General features: G+C 50.7%; 1 protein-coding gene across 4 annotated transcripts in view; it reads left to right on the forward strand.

Annotated features, from left to right (window-relative positions):
* Nucleotides 1-555: 555 nt before the first annotated feature.
* Nucleotides 556-20,571, forward strand: part of SEMA5B (semaphorin 5B) — a 170,696-nt gene continuing 150,680 nt past the window's right edge. The window contains exons 1-2 of one of the 4 annotated variants that reach the window (XM_044273746.1): nt 556-574; nt 2,044-2,095. Coding sequence is in view for 1 of the 4 variants with exons in the window: in XM_044273745.1 (XP_044129680.1) it covers nt 14,414-14,483 (70 nt within the window). In the remaining 3 variants the exon portion in view is untranslated. The other 3 variants (XM_044273748.1, XM_044273745.1, XM_044273747.1) reach the window with 3 other exon arrangements.

Consider the following 20,571-nt stretch of genomic DNA (forward strand, 5'->3'; position numbering starts at 1 on the left):
GATGGGGCTGCCGCCGCAGGGGGTGGAGGACGGCGAGTAAGGCATCGAATCCGAAAACCGCTGTGAGGCGCCCGCAATTATAGCGCAAACCTGAGCGAGGTCAGCGGTAAAATCCTAAAACCAAAAACGGGTCACGTTCCTTTATCCGAATCCAGTGGGAATGTCGCTCGGCTTCCCACAGACCCTGAGTGGCCTCCCCATCTGTAGAGCAGCAGGTCAGTTCATGAATCAGGCAGCTCAGGATGCACAGAGAAGTACCTCCTACGTATAAGCACCGCGCAGTCCTTGTGTATCACTAATGATTCCTCCTCCCGATCTTCAGATACTTTGTATATCAGTCTTATTAACCCTTTATAAACTTGGCAACAAACTGTGGGATCGTTGTAACCAGAGAAATCTCCAAAGGGAATAAAACAACAGAAACCGCGAACTTCCCAGAATATATCAGAGCGAACCCAAGATAAACAGCCGGGGACGTGGGAAGGGACCGAGGAGAGGAAAATCCGGAAATCTGTGCCGAGTGTTCACAGGGTAGAACGAGGGGCCCCAATACCCACCTAATGTGCACCAACCGGTATAACCTGGGCGTCTCCTGTATATAATTATATATGTACAGCTGGTATAACCCGGGCATCTCCTGTATAGAAATCTATATGTACAGCTGGTATAACCTGGGCATCTCCTGTATATAGTTATATATGTACAGCTGGTATAACCCGGGCATCTCCTGTATATAATTATATATGTACAGCTGGTATAACCTGGGCATCTCCTGTATAGAATTAAATATGTACAGCTGGTATAACCCGGGCATCTCCTGTATATAATTATATATGTACAGCTGGTATAACCCGGGCATCTCCTGTATATAATTATATATGTACAGCTGGTATAACCTGGGCATCTCCTGTATAGAATTAAATATGTACAGCTGGTATAACCTGGGCATCTCCTGTATATAATTATATATGTACAGCTGGTATAACCTGGGCATCTCCTGTATATAATTATATATGTACAGCTGGTATAACCTGGGCATCTCCTGTATATAATTATATATGTACAGCTGGTATAACCCGGGCATCTCCTGTATATAATTGTATATGTACAGCTGGTATAACCCGGGCATCTCCTGTATAGAAATCTATATGTACAGCTGGTATAACCTGGGCATCTCCTGTATATAGTTATATATGTACAGCTGGTATAACCCGGGCATCTCCTGTATATAATTATATATGTACAGCTGGTATAACCTGGGCATCTCCTGTATATAATTATATATGTACAGCTGGTATAACCCGGGCGTCTCCTGTATATAATTGTATATGTACAGCTGGTATAACCTGGGTATCTCCTGTATATAATTATATATGTACAGCTGGTATAACCCGGGTATCTCCTGTATATAATTATATATGTACAGCTGGTATAACCCGGGCATCTCCTGTATAGAATTATATATGTACAGCTGGTATAACCCGGGCATCTGCTGTATAGAATTTATATATGTACAGCTGGTATAACCTGGGCATCTCCTGTATAGAATTATATATGTACAGCTGGTATAACCCGGGCATCTCCTGTATAGAATTATATATGTACAGCTGGTATAACCTGGGCATCTCCTGTATAGAATTATATATGTACAGCTGGTATAACCTGGGCATCTGCTGTATAGAATTATATATGTACAGCTGGTATAACCTGGGCATCTCCTGTATAGAATTATATATGTACAGCTGGTATAACCTGGGCGTCTCCTGTATATAATTATATATGTACAGCTGGTATAACCTGGGCATCTCCTGTATATAATTATATATGTACAACTGGTATAACCCGGGCATCTCCTGTATATAATTATATATGTACAGCTGGTATAACCTGGGCATCTCCTGTATATAATTATATCTGTACAGCTGGTATAACCTGGGCATCTCCTGTATAGAGTTATACATGCACAGCTGGTATAATGTAGGTATTTTTTACTGGTTGGGGGTCTGTGTCGCTGGGACCTGATGGTCTCTTCTCTCTCCTCAGGTCTCCCTGGTCCCCCTGGCGGTGGTGCGGAGCGTCCAGTGATGCTGTGCTGGTAAGTTGCTGTGTTCTGTTCGGTTACATTGTTGCTCCTCATGGGATTATATTACATTGTGACGGGTGCAGTGATTGTGAGCTCTGAGGTTCATGGATTTAGGTCGTCTGTTTTTATCGCTGGTGACTGGAAATAAGATTTTGGCGGTGCCCATGGTCTGCAGGCGGATTCTGCGATGTTCTGTATTCTGTCTTGTTCCATCACTCGGTTCTCCTGGTTTCGTGTGCTGTGGGATCTGGGCCGTTATACCGATGAGCGTCGTCGTGTCACCGTCATTGCCTCTGTGGCTTCCCTTCAGGACTGCAGGAACGCCGGCGAATACTCTGCACATTGTGAGACTGATCGTAGCGGTTGTCACCCAGCTTTCCCAGAAACAGATACAATTTAGAAAAGAGGCCAATGGATTGTGGACGCGGTCACAGGACAGCAATGGCTTTAGGCCTTGACTGCAGTATGTGATGTCCCTATGGTCCGCACGCTACCCAGGGCCACATGTCAGGGATGTACCGTGTGTACGCGGCTTTACTGGAGGTTACACATTTCTGCAGAAATCCCAGTAAGGCTACTTTCACACTAGCGTTTTTTGCGGATCCGTCATGGATCTGCAAGAACGCTTCCGTTACAATAATACAACAGCATGCATCTGTCATGAATAGAGCCGGTTGTATTATGTCTTATATAGCCTTGATGGATCCGCCATGAACACCATTGAAAGTCAATGGGGGACGGATCCGTTTTCTATTGTGTCAGAGAAAACGGATCTGTCCCCATTGACTAAAGTAAGTCAATGGGGACGGATCCGTTTTCTCTGACACAATAGAAAACGGATCCGTCCCCCATTGACTTTCAATGGTGTATATGGCGGATCCATCAAGGCTAGTGTGCCAGGACGGATCAGACTTACTCCTCACCACATGGCGGACAGGAAAACGCTGCTTGCAGAGTTATTCTGTCCGCGATGGGAGTGCAACCAAACACAACGGAATACATTCTGGTGACTCCATTCCATTCAGTTTTGTCCCCATTGACAATGAATGTGGACCAAACTGAAGCGTTTTCTTCCGCTATTGAGACCCTATGACGGATCTCAATAGCGGAATTAAAAACGCTAGGGTGAAAGTGGCCTTACTTACAACTCCTGCAAACCCCTTTAATTATTGCCCACTGAACCTACTACCCTAATTTATGTTTCAGTTTCCACAAGATCTCTGCTTGCTGTCTTTTTCATTGCTTACATTCAGACCTGTCCTGCCCCGGTCCGGCTCTCACTGCTGATGAGCTTGTTCCAGTGTATCGGTGCAGGAGAGAGATTTGTGCTGCTGTTGTGTTTAGCGCTGATACATTGTAACAAACACAGAGGAGAAAGATTAGGTCAGGAGGGGTCTTCAGTCTCTCTGGATACAAAGTCACCTGTTCTAATTCTCTAGCAGCAAGCAGAGATCTTGAAAAGGGTGAAAATTGAAAGACAAGTTTAAGGCTAGGGCTACACGGTGTCGCACATTGTCATTTATTGTAATGATAGTCTATGGTGTCGCACTGCAAAAACCCATCCAGTCGGACTCGCTGCCGCGGAGCCCTGGCCTGAGCGGGTTGCAGCATTTCTTATTGTGCAGATGATTGCTGCTGTATGTCCGTCCCTTGGGTCATGTCCAGGACTGTTAGAAGGACTCCCCCTCCTGTAAGTCGTCCCCACCCCGGAGTACAGCCTCCAGTGCCCCTTTCTGTTCTGTCCTCTGGGATTGACACAGTTAATGTATATTTACAAACATTAGAAAAGAGAGCAGCATGGGAAAGAGTTAATGAAGCGAGGGCCCCCCCCCCCCCCCCCCCCGCCCGAATAATTAAGAGGGGCACATTATGAAGTTCCTCTATGGAGCCTGCACGGTGCATTAGGGACCCGGGATCCTCGGCCACGACTCGCCCCATTGTCCTGCAAATTGGGGCCTCATTGCCAATTCTTTGGCTTGTCAAACACAGGGAGCGTAGAAGGACGGGGTGGGTCACCTACCTCCGCGGTGCATCCTGGGTAGGGGAGTCCAGAACAAAGGCGCCGGGACGGCTGATTGGACCTTGTTTGCGGTTCTATAAGAAATCTACAATGTTTAGGAATTTGGAATGTGACTCGTTTTGTGTAATGAGCTGCAGGGGCCGCCAACCATGAATATTCCCATCCCACAGATCCCGATGGGCCCCAATCACCTCCCTACAGATCAGCCGATAACTACGTAGGAGGGGTCCAAAGCTCATCCAGTGCCCCTGATGCATGAATATGATTATGTCTGGACCACAGGGAGTAAGGCCTCGGGTGCTTCTCATCACTGGCGCCAACTGTTCCACAGATCTCGGTCGAAGGGCCCAGGTTGTCATGTTGGTCTACGCGGGGGATCCCCAGGCGGCTTCGTCTTCCATTGACACATTCATCGCCCGGTAGAGTGTAAGCTTCTGTGCTCGGGAATAATTTGCTCCATATTAGATTCTCTGTAATAAGTGGAGGTAGAATTCCCCTTTAATCCGCCATATTGGATATGGAGGAGCTATACGGGGGTCTCTGTACATCAGTAATCGGCCTCCCCAGTCCGGTATCTGTGCACGGCGGCTGCGGTACTGAGATGACGGCCACTTCAGCGCTCGCTCCTCCTTATCCGAGGCGTAATGGCGACCTCCGAAGCTGCGCTGACCCACGGTTGGGGTGACCCAATCCTTTATGAAATCCAATTTTTTCGTTTGCGCGGCGGTGTGATGGCGGCTCAGATGTGATTCCTGCATCTTGAAGACGCTGTGATTGTCTCCTGTAATACCTGGGGCTGTACTTAATGTTGCTATTAAAGAAGCAATCTGAAATAATGGCGCCGCTCGCCGGACGCTTCTCCCGCGTGATAAATAAAAGATATATTACTCTGGAAATGGCGGCGGATTATCGTGGAATTGTATTTCTGGGATTATATCTGTAATTGAAGCAGTAAAAAAGACAAAGTATATTATGAAAATGAAAACGACTGTGGCCGAAGCGGGGAGCGGGCAGGACGCCGAGCCACCGCCGCGAAGGGCAGAATATCCGTGAAGATTGTCCCCGCGCCTTATTATCCATCATTGTGAAAAGGAAAGAGGAGAAGCAAACAGTCCTATCTGAGGGGGGCCGGACACTGATAATCTGAGTCGGGGGGGCCGGACACTGATAATCTGAGTCGGGGGGGCCGGACACTGATAATCTGAGTCGGGGGGGGCCGGACACTGATAATCTGAGTCGGGGGGGCCGGACACTGATAATCTGAGTCGGGGGGGCCGGACACTGATAATCTGAGTCGGGGGGGCCGGACACTGATAATCTGAGTCGGGGGGGCCGGACACTGATAATCTGAGTCGGGGGGGCCGGACACTGATAATCTGAGTCGGGGGGGCCGGACACTGATAATCTGAGTCGGGGGGGCCGGACACTGATAATCTGAGTCGGGGGGGCCGGACACTGATAATCTGAGTCGGGGGGGCCGGACACTGATAATCTGAGTCGGGGGGGCCGGACACTGATAATCTGAGTCGGGGGGGCCGGACACTGATAATCTGAGTCGGGGGGGCCGGACGGACACTGATAATCTGAGTCGGGGGGGCCGGACGGACACTGATAATCTGAGTCGGGGGGGCCGGACGGACACTGATAATCTGAGTCGGGGGGGCCGGACGGACACTGATAATCTGAGTCGGGGGGGCCGGACGGACACTGATAATCTGAGTCGGGGGGGCCGGACGGACACTGATAATCTGAGTCGGGGGGGCCGGACGGACACTGATAATCTGAGTCGGGGGGGCCGGACGGACACTGATAATCTGAGTCGGGGGGGCCGGACGGACACTGATAATCTGAGTCGGGGGGCCGATATAGTGGGTTTTTTTTTTGTTTTTTTTTACAACATAATGTTCAGGGGCCCAGTAGGCCCCGTGTGGTGGGCCGCCCCCGTTGGGCCCCGTGGGGTCATCAGAGCGGTGGTATAATGTTCATAACTGAAGTTACCTTTCTGTTAGACAATTGTTTCTGAGCAGTGGACAGGAGGGTCTCACCCAGCTTTCCCAGCCTCCGGAACCATCCACAGCCGAACATCTCCGTCCTTGTATCCCTGTATGACCAGGAGTGACAACCATCTCAGAGTTGTGTTGGCGGCTGCACTGGTTGTCGCCCAGCTTTCCTGGACATAACCAGTAACAGAATAATCTGCTGATCCTCGTCCAGAGCCGCAGAAGTCTTTCATGTTCCTGTCAGGCGCTGGAAGTTTAGGATTCGGGGGATAAATGGCTGTACAAGCGGCATTAGTCGCGATCGGCGGCCGGCCAGGATTGTTTTGCCGATAGCCGGACGCTGTAATACGTTTTAATTTGGCTTTCTTCTCCTGGGCGGCACGTGGAGAACACCCATAAAATATCATTTGCAACAAATTGACGTTTGAAATTGAAGCTGTTGCCTTTCAGAGTCTGTCTGCAGTCGCGGGATTTATGGCGTCTTTCGGGAAAGTCTGACAGGCGGCTGCAGCAGATCTCGGAGAATAAAAAAAAGAATGAAAGCGGGCGTGCGAGCGGGGGCAGCTGAGGGCACAGCGCCATCTTGTCAGTGCACTGGACGGTCCGACTGTATTGTGAATCAAACCTTTCCCAGTACGGCTGGAATCCGAAATCCGCACTTCAATTCCGCGTATGTGTTTGCTGCAGAATTACTGCCGTGGACTTTGTCGCAGATTTCGGGACGTGTAAGTCGGGGTGCTCCTTCATACTCCTCTAGGTAAGTTGGCTTTTGGCTGGTGCCGGTTTTCTGTCCCTTTCCACTTTGGGACCCAACAATCCAGTACAGATCCCTATAAGACGGCGCTGCAACACAAAGCGTTAATTTAGTAATCCCCCTGGAAGTGGCGCCTCCTGCAGGGACGGACTGGGAATTTAAAGTGGCCCTGGAAAAAATATTAAAATTGGCCTCATTTTGTAGTTGGGCCCAAATTGCTGGAAGGCGTGGCCAGCACAAGTAGGTGGGGCCAGAAATACCATATTGCGGCACATTATACCGCCCCAACAGAGCCAAATACATCCCTGAAAAACCTGCACTGCCCAGCTGTGAGGAGGACTCGGGCAGCCCCCTGAGCATCGGCCCACCGGGAAATGTCAGCTCTATGGCCAATCCGCCCCTGGCCTCCTGTATTACTTTACAGCGACGCTTCAGGCCTGTTCGTTATTGGGCCCTTTTTCAAGCTGAAATTAGATCACAAAAAGAGAGAGCGGTCTGCAGCACATCTGCCGCGTATTACCCTCGGAGAGGAAGTTCTAGATGTACGGTATTCGGGGCGGCAGATACAGGCCCTGAAGTATACAGAAGCGAGGATGTGTATTATATGTCTGCACGTCTCCCGGGGGGCATCGCTGACATACATGGGAACAGGTCCATATAACAGCGGAAGTAAAGGTTATAGACTCCTTTGCGGGCAGGTTTTTTATTATTGCATTGTACTTATTTTGAGCTAAAAAATTTTTTTTCAATTGATCTTTATTAAAAATATGGAGCCCTTTTTTCTGTACAGAGCTGAGATGCTCCACCAGCTGCCTGTGGATTTTCAGTCTTTTCCGTCAGACCAGGAGCTGACGGGCTCCTTATCTCTGCTCTCTGACATTACAAACAATCCTTACAGCTCAGTCCTTATCTTACTGATGAGAATGGGGCTCAGTAGTTTACAGATGAGGGTTATTAGCACAAAGGGAAAGTACCGTTCATGGAGCTAGACAAACAGTTAACCCTTTGTGACAGAACAGCTCAATATTTGTAATAAAGGCCAATTGGAAATATGATTTTTAGCCAAAAAGGAGTAAAATGCAATCATAAAAATTGCTAAAGGGCAAAATGGCGTGTCCTAGTCTGATGGTAACCAATGAAAAAGAGGAGCGTACAGAGCAAGACCGCTAGGGGCGGTGGGTACCGGACAATCCCTGCGCATGTGATTCGCCCGCGTTGTCGGCTCTTTTCGCAGTGTTTTACCAATAACCAATAGGCCTGAAATGTCGCTGTAAACTGTGATGATACTGAAGGAGGTTTTTCCGGCTGGAATAATAACTTGGCGCATTGTATTACGGCGCGGTCTTAGACCACCTGCACCGGGTGCGGCTGGACGCACAGAAGATCCACATGAATTTCTGGATTTATTTGCATTTTTGCAGCATATCCGCAATGCCTAAGAGCGGTTTTTGATTCAGATTTGCCGCAGATCTCGCCCTTCCATTGAAAAGGGTGAAGTCCGCAACTAAAACCGCAAACATAAGCTTTAGAAAATCTACCTTTTTAAATATAGTGACCCCCCCCAAAAAAGATCGTGCCCCCCTCCCCCCGGCATTGATGGATTATTCTCTTCATTCCCTTGTGTTGGACTAAGGACGTGGGGGAGGGGATTATAACCCTGAGAAGTCTGTCCGAAATCCCATTCCCCAGGGATCTTCATTCATAGGATGGTATCATCTCCGCTCCCATAATATTGGAGGAATCCCGAGGTTAGAAAGGGCCCCCCCATAATACAAGTAAATATGTAGAAGATACTCACCCTGTAGAACATCACTGCGGCCGTGTTATCATGTGATCATCCGGATATCCGCCGTCTGCTAACCCATTGGACTGGCCGGATTGTGGGGTCTTCTCTGAATCAAGTGTCTGTTACTTTCTCAGGCCTCATGTGCGCGGCCCTGTATCTGTTTACATCCAACCGGATCCGTTCACTTCAGTGGGGCCCCAAAATACCGTCCACATCCGTGGGTCCATTCCGTGGCCCCACAAAAAAGGTCATGTCCTGGACATGATGCCTTACTGTGTAATGTTACTTTGTTACTATGTGGTGTTTGTTACTGTGTAATGTTACTTTGTTACTGTGTAATGTTACTTTGTTACTATGTGGTGTTTGTTACCGTGTAATGTTACTCTGTTACTGTGTAATGTTACTTTGTTACTATGTGGTGTTACTTTGTTACTGTAATGTTACTTTGTTGCTATGTGGTGTTTGTTACCGTGTAATGTTACTTTGTTACTGTGTAATGTTACTTTGTTACTATGTGGTGTTACTTTGTTACTATGTGGTGTTTGTTACTGTGTAGTGTTACTTTGTTACTGTGTAGTGTTACTTTGTTACTGTGTAGTGTTACTTTGTTACTGTGTAGTGTTACTTTGTTACTGTGTAGTGTTACTTTGTTACTGTGTAGTGTTACTTTGTTACTGTGTAGTGTTACTTTGTTACTGTGTAGTGTTACTTTGTTACTTTGTTGTTACTTTGTTACTGTGTTGTGTTACTTTGTTACTATGTGGTGTTACTTGGTGTCTGACTCCTGAGCACCTGATAATCCGCAGTTTGATTTCTGGGATTCTGCGGTAACCCTCATGTATGAATATACGCCGCGCTGTGTGCAGGTTGCAGGTTGCATTCCATACGGAAGACATTTATCACATAGGAGCGACACCAGCTGCTCGCACGCGTCTCCGGGGACCATTCACTATATAAATGGCGACGTATCGCCTTCTGGAAATCGTAAGGAAATTACAAGTCGCTGAGGATTTCTGAAGGCTGAATACAGATCAAAGCGAGTGCTGGAGTCGGCTGCGAAGATGAGAGCCGGCCCGTTATACAGGTATAATGTCCTGGGGTTTATAGGTCCTGCTATCACTTGTGAGGATATTGAGTGTTTGGGGCCTTCATCTGGGAGGAGTGGGGGCCACATATGGTTCGGATATCCCGGTCCTTTGTCTGTGACGGGGTCCGGTCCCTTCTGAAGGCTCCGAGAACAAAGGAAAAGATTATGGAGACGAAATAATAAAGCGCAGAAAAGCTGCACAAGAGCGAAGCTCGTTACAACCTCATAATCGCTTCCATTCTTCTGCTTTTGTGCATTGATATGGCTGCCTGAGAAAGTGGGGCGGCGATGGCGGGCGAATACCGGACCCCCATCCCCCGGCCTATCGTGTGCACACACAACTTTTTTTGTTTTGCTTCCTTTAGTCTCGGATTGTTGCACGCTCCGTTTGGGTTTTGTTCTCATAGGAAGAAATAAAAAAAATTGAAAAAAAATAATGAAATTAAGCAGAAGATAAATGTTTGTGCGCAGAGCGGAGACGCGCGGTGAATGTACAAGGCCGCCCTTTTCAGAGGCAACCAGCTGCACGCAGATTCCTGCGAGATGACATCATGGGGGGTGAGAATGGGAACCGGGACCGGGATTCCTCTTGGTACATGGGACAAAACAAGAGAAAGGAACATTGCGCTGTTTTCTGCTTTCACGTGTCGCTGACATCGCCAGAGAGGACGTCGCACTTCATAACTTGCTTCCTCATAGAGAAATAAAATATTATTAAATAAAGTATCATTCATTCCATGGCGCTGTACCTATAATTTGTATTATTACATGGTTTTTATGCTTTTAGGATATTTAATATTTATATTTTCTGTGTTGATGTTTTCGGTCTCTATCATCGCTCTATTACAATCTGATCTATTTCTGCCTCTTTCTTCTATTGTTTCTTTTATTTCTTATGTTTTACCGTTTTTATTTTAATGTGATGCCCTCTTGCTACGTTTTTCCTGTAAGCTGAAGCATTTAATGTGACTTTGTGCCGCTGAGTGACGGTTTTGTAACGTTTGCATAATGATGATGAAAGTAAAAATAATACATTTCCTATCGCACACAAAGGAAATTAATTTCCAATCAATTTCTGGAAGTCGTATTTGGCCTGCAGTGATGGAAGCCGTTATAATAAATGATTAAGTTCATTAAGAAATCCGATGTTTCCTGTGTCTTTTATAACGTCCGAGAATCCACCAGAGGCGTCCAAAATGTAATATGAGATAATATAAGACCCCTCTATGCACAGAGACTCGGGGCAAAACTGATGATGGTGGTCAAAAACTACAACCCTAATCCTCCTCTATGACCTCATTGTACAGCCCTCACCTACAACTCTAATCTGATCGACAACCTTAACCCCGGTCTACAGCCTTTACTCACAACCCTAAGCTTAAACTACCCCGGTCTGCAGCCTAACCTAGAACCTATAAAATAAATAAATACTATCATTCACAGGGCCCTATAGCCGAATAAGATGGGGCCTCATCACCTAATGTAAGAAAATATAAATAGCAGCATTATTAACAGTAATGGAAGGTATGAATAATAGCACAATACATTAGAAAACACACTATAGCGATAAGCTGCCATATTGGTATCCCCCCCCCCCCCCCATCCAATACTCCGGGATTACACGAAGGCACGGAAGGATCTGAGCGAGCCTACATCCACAGAAGAGCTGGGCTTAGGTCTCCAAGATGTCGGGAACAACTTCCCTGCCGAGTTCCTTCAAACCCTGAGCACAAGTGTATAATGTACCAAGTAGAGCTGATGCTATATACTGGAGTGTGTGTACTATAGATCTGCCTAGAGGCGGAGGGCGCTCACACCCGATACTGGCGGGATTTTCTCTTTTCTTCTTTCACGTCGCATGTTTTCCATTCATAAAGATAAACGCGTCTTGAACATTTTTTTGCGTGCAGAATTTTTCCACTTTTGCGCACTACTGTATGTGTATTGTGTGTATTGTAGGAAGGCGCAAGGGTCCGTCATTGACGGAAGGTACAGTGGATATACAAAGTCTACACGCCCCTGTTATGTCAGGTTTCTGTGATGTAAAAAAATGAGACAAAGATAAATCATTTCAGAACTTTTTCCACCTTTAATGTGACCTCTAAACTGTACAACTCAACGGAAAAACAAACTGAAATCTTTTAGGTGGAGGGAAGAAAACAAAACCCCTAAAATAATGTGGTTGCATAAGTGTGCGCACCCTTTTCTAACTGGGGCTGTAGCCGTGTTGAGAATTAAGCAATCACATTCACAATCCTGTTAGATCGCAGTCGGCAGACACCGGCCGTCATGTAAAGGGCCTCGGATTAACCCCAGATAAAGCTCAGCCGCTCTAGTTGGTCTTTCCTGACATTTTCTTAGTCGCACCCACAGCAGAAGCCATGGTCCACAGAGAACTTCCAAAGCATCAGAGGATCTCATTGTTAGAAGGTATCAGTCAGGAGAAGGGGACAAAAGAATGTCCAAGGCATTAGATCTACCATGGAACACAGTGGGGACCGTCATCATCAAGTGGAGGAAATATGGCCCAACAGTGACATCACCAAGAACTGGACGTCCCTCCAAAACTGATGAAAAGACGAGAATAAAACTGGTCTGGGAGGCGACCAAGAGACCTACAGCAACATTACAGGAGCTGCAGGAATATCTGGCAAGTCCTGGCCGTGTGGTCCATGTGACAACAATCTCCGTATTCTTCATATGTCTGGGCTATGGGGTAGAGCGGCAAGACGAAAGCCTCTTCTTACCAAGAAAAACATCCCAGCCAGGCGACATTCTGCAAAAACACATCTGAAGTCTCCCAAAAGCATGTGGGAAAAGGTGTTCTGGTCGGATGAGACCAAGGGTGAACTTTTGGCCATAATTCCAAAAAATATGTTTGGCCCAAAAACAACACTGCACATACCCAGAAGAACCCCATCCCCACAGTGAAGCCTGGCGGTGGCAGCATCATGCCAAGGGGCTGCTCTTCTTCAGCTGGAACTGGGGCCTTAGTTAAGCCTAAAGGGAATTCTGAACAGTTCCAAATACCGGTCAATATTGGCCCAAAACCTTCAGGCTTCTGCTAGAAAGCTGAACATGAAGAGGAACTACATCTTTCAGCAGGACAACGACCCAAAGCATCCATCCAAACCAACCAAGGAATGGCTTCACCAGAAGAAGATGAAAGTTTTGGAATGGCGGAGCCAGAGCCCAGACCTGGATCTGATTGACAATCTGTGGGATGATCTGAAGAGGGCCGTGCCCAGGAGATGCCCTCGCAATCTGTGGGGTGATCTGAAGAGGGCTGTGCCCAGGAGATGCCCTCGCAATCTGTGGGGTGATCTGAAGAGGGCTGTGCCCAGGAGATGCCCTCGCAATCTGTGGGGTGATCTGAAGAGGGCTGTGCCCAGGAGATGCCCTCGCAATCTGTGGGGTGATCTGAAGAGGGCTGTGCCCAGGAGATGCCCTCGCAATCTGTGGGGTGATCTGAAGAGGGCTGTGCCCAGGAGATGCCCTTGCAATCTGTGGGGTGATCTGAAGAGGGCTGTGCCCAGGAGATGCCCTCGCAGTCTGTGGGGTGATCTGAAGAGAGCTGTGCCCAGGAGATGCCCTCGCAATCTGACAGATTTGGAGGGTTTTTTGCAAAGAAGAGTCAAAATGTGCCATGCTGATAGACTCAGACCCAAAAAGACTGAGTGCTGGAATAACATCAAAAGGGGCTTCAACAAAGTATTAGTTTAAGGGTGCGCACACTTATGCAACCAGATTTTTATATTTTTTCTTCCCTCCACCTAAAAGATTTCAGTTTGTTTTTCCATTGAGTTGTACAGTTTATAGGTCACATTAAAGGTGGAAAAAGTTCTGAAATGATTTATCTTTGTCTCATTTTTTTACATCACAGAAACCTGACATTTATACAGGGGTGTGTAGACTTTTTATATCCACTGCATGTGTCACCGCGGTTCCTCGCCTAGGTGCAGTAAGAGCCAGTTTTCATGTGTCAGCAGCAGTTGCTGTTTGACACCTAGCTATTTAGTACAGCTGATCCGGGACGGCTCTTACTGGCAGTAGTCAAAGTGCTGGGTGGGTGACTACTCCCCACGTTCCAGGCTGGGTCTTCACTGACCTATAAAAAAACCCAGCCGGCAGTGTCAGCTGGGTGTGATTACCTCTCTGACAGAGGAGCTCTGGCAATCGCTGGATTGGGATCTGAGCCGTGTGCTAGGCTGGAGGCCTGAGTTTGGGAGGTCGGCTCTGTCCTGAGCAATGCCGATGGGTGTGAGCCAACACCCAGGATAACAGGTGACTGTGTTGCTGTATGAACTGTCTAGGTGTGAGCGAACACCAAAACTGCAAATGGACTGTCCTACTGTGTGAATAAAAGACTGAAGTTTTTTTAATTACAAACGTGTCTCTGCCTCCGTACTGCGTCCGCCTGTCTGCCAGAGCGATCCCCGCACCATGTATATTTATATACCGGGTTCCTGAGATCTCGCTGACACCTGCTACCAGAGAAGGTTATCAGGGCCCATGAAGCAGCTATTTGGAGACTCTTGACTCGGTGCCGGGGGGTTGGAGCGACACCTCTCAGGGTTCTGGCTCAGTTTGCTTTTCCCAAAATACTTGGCGTCTTTGCTCCTGAGAGTTACAGAAGGTAATAGCCGGGCTGCGGGGACGCAATGGTTAAAGAGACTGGAACAAATGTTGGGGCTGCAGGAAGAGTTACACTTTAAAATGTCAGCAAGATTAGACATTCTAGACTCTGCTGTCGGTAAGAAGCCGTCATCTGCTGCGACAACCCTCCATCTGGTAAATACTGAAGTACGCTTCCATCCAGCCCTCGCTTCTAGCAGCATGACTTCCCATCTCCTGTGTAAGGGTCCATTCACACGTCCGTAGAATGGGCACGCATCCGTTAGGCAGATTGCGGAACTGGTGTGGACCCATTCATTCTCTATGGCACAGAAAACAGTGTGCTGTCAGCATCCGCATTTCCGGAGTGCCCCCCGATCTTTCGGTCGCGGCTCCGGGAAAAAAATAGAACATGTCCTATTCTCATCTGCAATTGCGGACAAGAATAGGCAGTTCTATGGGGTGCCAGCCGGGTGTATAGCGGATTCGCAATACACTACAGAAGTGAATGGAGCCTTAATGTGAGCTACTGACTTCCTGTACTGCTGCGGGCGGCTGTCTTCCTGTACTGCTGCGGGCGGCTGACTTCCTGTACTGCTGCGGGCGGCTGTCTTCCTGTACTGCCGCGGGCGGCTGACTTCCTGTACTGCCGCGGGCGGCTGACTTCCTGTACTGCCGCGGGCGGCTGACTTCCTGTACTGCCGCGGGCGGCTGACTTCCTGTACTGCCGCGGGCGGCTGACTTCCTGTACTGCCGCGGGCGGCTGACTTCCTGTACTGCCGCGGGCGGCTGACTTCCTGTACTGCCGCGGGCGGCTGACTTCCTGTACTGCTGCGGGCGGCTGACTTCCTGTACTGCTGCGGGCGGCTGACTTCCTGTACTGCTGCGGGCGGCTGACTTCCTGTACTGCTGCGGGCGGCTGTCTTCCTGTACTGCTGCGGGCGGCTGACTTCCTGTACTGCTGCGGGCGGCTGACTTCCTGTACTGCCGCGGGCGGCTGACTTTCTGTATTTTTATGCAGGATATTTTTTTTTGCGCTGTGACTTTTATTACTGTCTAGCTCTTGTTTTTCGCAGCCCAGGATACATTCTGTTCTTGCAGATTTAGAATTGCGTGGCGGAGGATTCTCGCCTTCTCATTTATTTCTTCAGGTTAATGAGACAAATTGGTTTTACAGAACTTCATAAAACCTCGTTGATTGCGTGTAAATATTACCCTGCGCCGGCCCCACGAATTCTGCCGCGCTCCCCTTTTATTTCTATTATAATTGGCTGCTCAGTAAGGCGTGCGCTGTTTTAATTGAGGTTCTGAGCACATTGTGTGCGGCGGCTTCCTGCATAATACAGCATAGACTATGGGGTGCCCGGCAGCCCTCCCCGACAGGGCCCGGCAGCCCTCCCCGACAGGGCCCGGCAGCCCTCCCCGACAGGGCCCGGCAGCCCTCCCCGACAGGGCCCGGCAGCCCTCCCCGACAGGGCCCGGCAGCACTCCCCGACAGGGCCCGGCAGCCCTCCCCGACAGGGCCCGGCAGCCCTCCCCGACAGGGCCCGGCACTCCCCGACAGGGCCCGGCAGCCCTCCCCGACAGGACCCTGCACTCCCTTGGTAGAGCTCTGATCCTCCCCATAGAGCCTTGCACCCCCTGAGCCCCTCTGTCCTGTGGCGGCAGCAGGTTATGATGTCCTGCAGATATTCATTTCCAGATGATGGCGGGTGGTGCGGGGCCGTCATCCTCTGTACTGCCGCATCCTGCTGCGCGCGCCGCCTGCTCCTGCCTGCAAGTAATTGCAGTTTAAATGTAATTTTCCCTGTTCAGAGCGTGCGGTGGAGGCGCCGCGTCCCCGAGATCTCGCCGGGTATGAAGGGTTTAGGCCGGGTTCACATCACCGTTTCACTTTCCATTCTTCTGAACCGTTATTTTAGACTGGAGAAAAAGTCCTCCATGAAGGACTCGATCTCAGATGGAAATGAGCTCAACTGATGCTCAAAATAAAGGATCCTATATATATATATATATTTTTTTTTTTCTGTTCTTCAGACGGATCAGAAGAATAGAAAACGAAACTGTGATATAAACCTAGTGTGTGATCAGGGGAATGTCGGCCGGAGGAGCAGTGTTCACGGATGCATCAGGTTGGGGAGCCGTATTCTCCAATGTGTCGGGTGGGGGAGCCGCCTTCTCGGGGACGTCGGGTGGGGGAGCCATATTCCCGGATGCATCAGGTGGGGGAGCCGTATTCTCGGGTGTGTCGGGTGGGGGGAGCCGTATTCTCGGGTTGTGTCGGGTGGGGGGAGCCGTATTCTCGGGTGTGTCGGGTGGGGGGAGCCGCCTTCTCGGGGACGTCGGGTGGGGGAGCCATATTCCCGGATGCATCAGGTTGGGGAGCCGTATTCTCCGATGTGTCGGGTGGGGGAGCCGTGTTCTCCGGTGTGTCGGGTGGGGGAGCCGCCTTCTCGGGGACGTCGGGTGGGGGAGCCATATTTCCGGATGCATCGGGTGGGGGAGCCGTATTCTCGGGTGTGTCGGGTCGGGGAGCCGTATTCTCGGGTGTGTCGGGTCGGGGAGCCGTATTCTCGGGTGTGTCGGGGATCCGTATTCTCGGGTGGGTCGGGTCGGGGGAGCCGTATTCTCGGGTGGGTCGGGTCGGGGGAGCCGTATTCTCGGGTGGGTCGGGTCGGGGAGCCGTATTCTCGGGTGGGTCGGGGGAGCCGTATTCTCGGGTGGGTCGGGTCGGGAGCCGTATTCTCGGGTGGGTCGGGTCGGGGAGCCGTATTCTCGGGTGGGTCGGGGAGCCGTATTCTCGGGTGTGTCGGGTCGGGGAGCCGATTTCTCGGGTGTGTCGGGGAGCCGTATTCTCGGGTGTGTCGGGTCGGGGAGCCGTATTCTCGGGTGTGTCGGGGAGCCGTATTCTCGGGTGTGTCGGGTCGGGGAGCCGTATTCTCGGGTGTGTCGGGTCGGGGAGCCGTCTTCTCGGGTGTGTCGGGTCGGGGAGCCGTATTCTCGGGTGTGTCGGGTCGGGGAGCCGTATTCTCGGGTGTGTCGGGTCGGGGAGCCGTATTCTCGGGTGTGTCGTGGAGCCGTATTCTCGGGTGGGTCGGGGAGCCGTATTCTCGGGTGGGTCGGGGGAGCCGTATTCTCGGGTGGGTCGGGTCGGGGGAGCCGTATTCTCGGGTGGGTCGGGGGAGCCGTATTCTCGGGTGGGTCGGGGGAGCCGTATTCTCGGGTGGGTCGGGGGAGCCGTATTCTCGGGTGGGTCGGGGGAGCCGTATTCTCGGGTGGGTCGGGGGAGCCGTATTCTCGGGTGGGTCGGGGAGCCGTATTCTCGGGTGGGTCGGGTCGGGGGAGCCGTATTCTCGGGTGTGTCGGGTCGGGGAGCCGTATTCTCGGGTGGGTCGGGTCGGGGAGCCGTATTCTCGGGTGGGTCGGGTCGGGGAGCCGTATTCTCGGGTGGGTCGGGGAGCCGTATTCTCGGGTGTGTCGGGTCGGGGAGCCGTATTCTCGGGTGTGTCGGGTCGGGGAGCCGTATTCTCGGGTGTGTCGGGTCGGGGAGCCGTATTCTCGGGTGTGTCGGGTCGGGGAGCCGTATTCTCGGGTGTGTCGGGTCGGGGAGCCGTATTCTCGGGTGTGTCGGGTCGGGGAGCCGTATTCTCGAGTGTGTCGGGTCGGGGAGCCTTATTCTCGGGTGTGTCGGGTCGGGGAGCCGTATTCTCGGGTGTGTCGGGTCGGGGAGCCGTATTCTCGGATGTGTCGGGGAGCTGTATTCTCGGGTGGGTCGGGGAGCCGTATTCTCGGGTGTGTCGGGTCAGGGAGCCGTATTCTCGAGTGTGTCGGGTCGGGGAGCCTTATTCTCGGGTGTGTCGGGTCGGGGAGCCGTATTCTCGGGTGTGTCGGGTCGGGGAGCCGTATTCTCGGATGTGTCGGGGAGCTGTATTCTCGGGTGGGTCGGGGAGCCGTATTCTCGGGTGTGTCGGGGAGCCGTATTCTCGGGTGGGTCGGGTCGGGGAGCCGTATTCTCGGGTGGGTGGGTCGGGGAGCCGTATTCTCGGGAGGGTGGGTCGGGGAGCCGTATTCTCGGGTGGGTGGGTCGGGGAGCCGTATTCTCGGGTGGGTCGGGGAGCCGTATTCTCCGTCGGGTCGGGTCGGGGAGCCGTATTCTCCGTCGGGTCGGGTCGGGGAGCCGTATTCTCCGTCGGGTCGGGGAGCCGTATTCTCCGTCGGGTCGGGGAGCCGTATTCTCCGTCGGGTCGGGGAGCCGTATTCTCGGTCGGGTCGGGGAGCCGTATTCTCCGGCGGGTCGGGTCGAGGAGCCGTATTCTCCGGCGGGTCGGGGAGCCGTATTCTCCGGCGGGTCGGGGAGCCGTATTTTCCGGCGGGTCGGGGAGCCGTATTCTCCGGGACATCGGGTGGGGGGAGCCGCCTTCCCCGGTGTGTCTGGTCGGGGAGCCGCCTTCCCGGGGACGTTGGGTGGGGGGGAGCCTTATTAGGTGGAGCGCTTATATCTAGAGCCCCTAGTTTATCAGGAGGGCAGACAGGAGCTGAGTGGTCGACTCCAGGGGCAGAGGGTAATATTTCACCTCTTCCTTTATATTCTACATTTGTGGTTATGGGTGACGAGAACCGACCGTCCGCAGGTGTCGGCGCCATCCATGTGGTTTTTGGTCTCTTTATTGTGTAGATTTATAGGACACCCGTCACCCAAATGCCCAGGACCCCACCTGTCATTGACTGTCGCCTCTGTCCACAATTCCCTGCTCGGCACTGCATCCCTATCTAAGAGGGACTAATGACTGTACTCATCCTGCACCTCCTGGTTCATGAATAGAATGGAAGCGTCTGACAGAGCGGTACCTGGGTATGACAATGCTAATAAGCTATTCAGGGCTGTGGAAAGCTGGGTGACCCATGTAGACTAGGAGAACTCCAAGATGGCGGAAGAGAATGAGATTTGGATAAGGCAGCAACAAACATTAACATGCAATATAGACCTCCGTTACTTTCTTTACGTAGATGCCCTGATAATCCTGATCCTTCTGGTTCATGACAAAGAAATTACAAATTAGTCTGAGGTGTATAGTCCTGGAGGTAAAGATGGCACTCGGGCGCGTGGAAAGCTGGGTGACTTGCTCTATGGGCACCGTAATGGCAGCATCTGATTGGTTAGATCTCGTTAGGACGGCTTAGGGTATTTTTTCAGGTTGCTCTGGTTTTGGGGCGCTCCTCAGTTCCCGGCCCTGGTCTCTGGGGAGCTGTAGGTTTTTGCGCTGATGGAGGCGGTGGCGGCACTCTGGAGCGGTTTCTCGTGGATTCTGCGAGCTGCGCATCCAGAATACATTTTTCCTCATTAGCGGCGTCAGTTTAAGATCTGCATAAAACGCGGCTGAAGCTTCGTGTGGGTTTTGATTAATGTGCAATTATCCTAAAAATAGCGGCTTTGTCACAGCGCGATGTGCCTCCAGTTTGGGGAAAATAAATTCGGATGCAGCGGCACAGGCGGCAGACAAGTGACTCTACGGGAGAGTATTGGGGCAGGGGTCTCAGCCAGTGAATGGCTACACCCAGAGACTGAAAACACATCCTGATCTCATGTTTGTCACAGCTGAGGGTCTGTTACAATTGTATCCAGTCTCGACAATCCTCTGCCAGGTAAACATCCTCCAGACGGATACATTGTAGCTAATTGTCAGGGCAGGAGAGTGTAGCACACACTGTAACAAACATTCAGCTGTTTTTACAGCTTCTAGATTTAAATAAGGGCGGGTTCACATCTGCGTTCTGGATTCCGTTATGGCTTTCTGTTATAAGATGGTTATAACGGTAAATAACGGAATCCATAAGACGGAAGGACGGATCTGTTATGATTGCCTTTTAAAGGCTTCCGTTTTGCATTCCGTCATAATACAAGTCTATGGGCAGCATAACGGATCCGTCCTTCCGTCTTATGGAGTCCGTTATTTTCCGTTATAACCATCTTATAACAGAAAGCCATAACTGAATCCAGAACGCAGATGTGAACCCACCCGAAGAATGTTCTCATTTAGTGACAGCAAGCAGAGATCTTGAAAATGGTGAAGGATTGAAGCACAAAGTGTATTAAAAAAGTTGCAGAAATCACCTGTATGTTTGTAACTCCCTGAGGTTTTCAGGTTCTTGATTTTGAGCACGGCATTTTGGCGGTAGCGCTGTCTGCTCCCCGTGCCGTCGCCTCCCGCTGTCCTTCAGCCCCTCCC

This window comes from Bufo gargarizans, unplaced genomic scaffold (assembly GCF_014858855.1).
Source record: "Bufo gargarizans isolate SCDJY-AF-19 unplaced genomic scaffold, ASM1485885v1 original_scaffold_1094_pilon, whole genome shotgun sequence".
In the NCBI taxonomy this organism is placed as follows: Eukaryota; Metazoa; Chordata; class Amphibia; order Anura; family Bufonidae; genus Bufo; species Bufo gargarizans.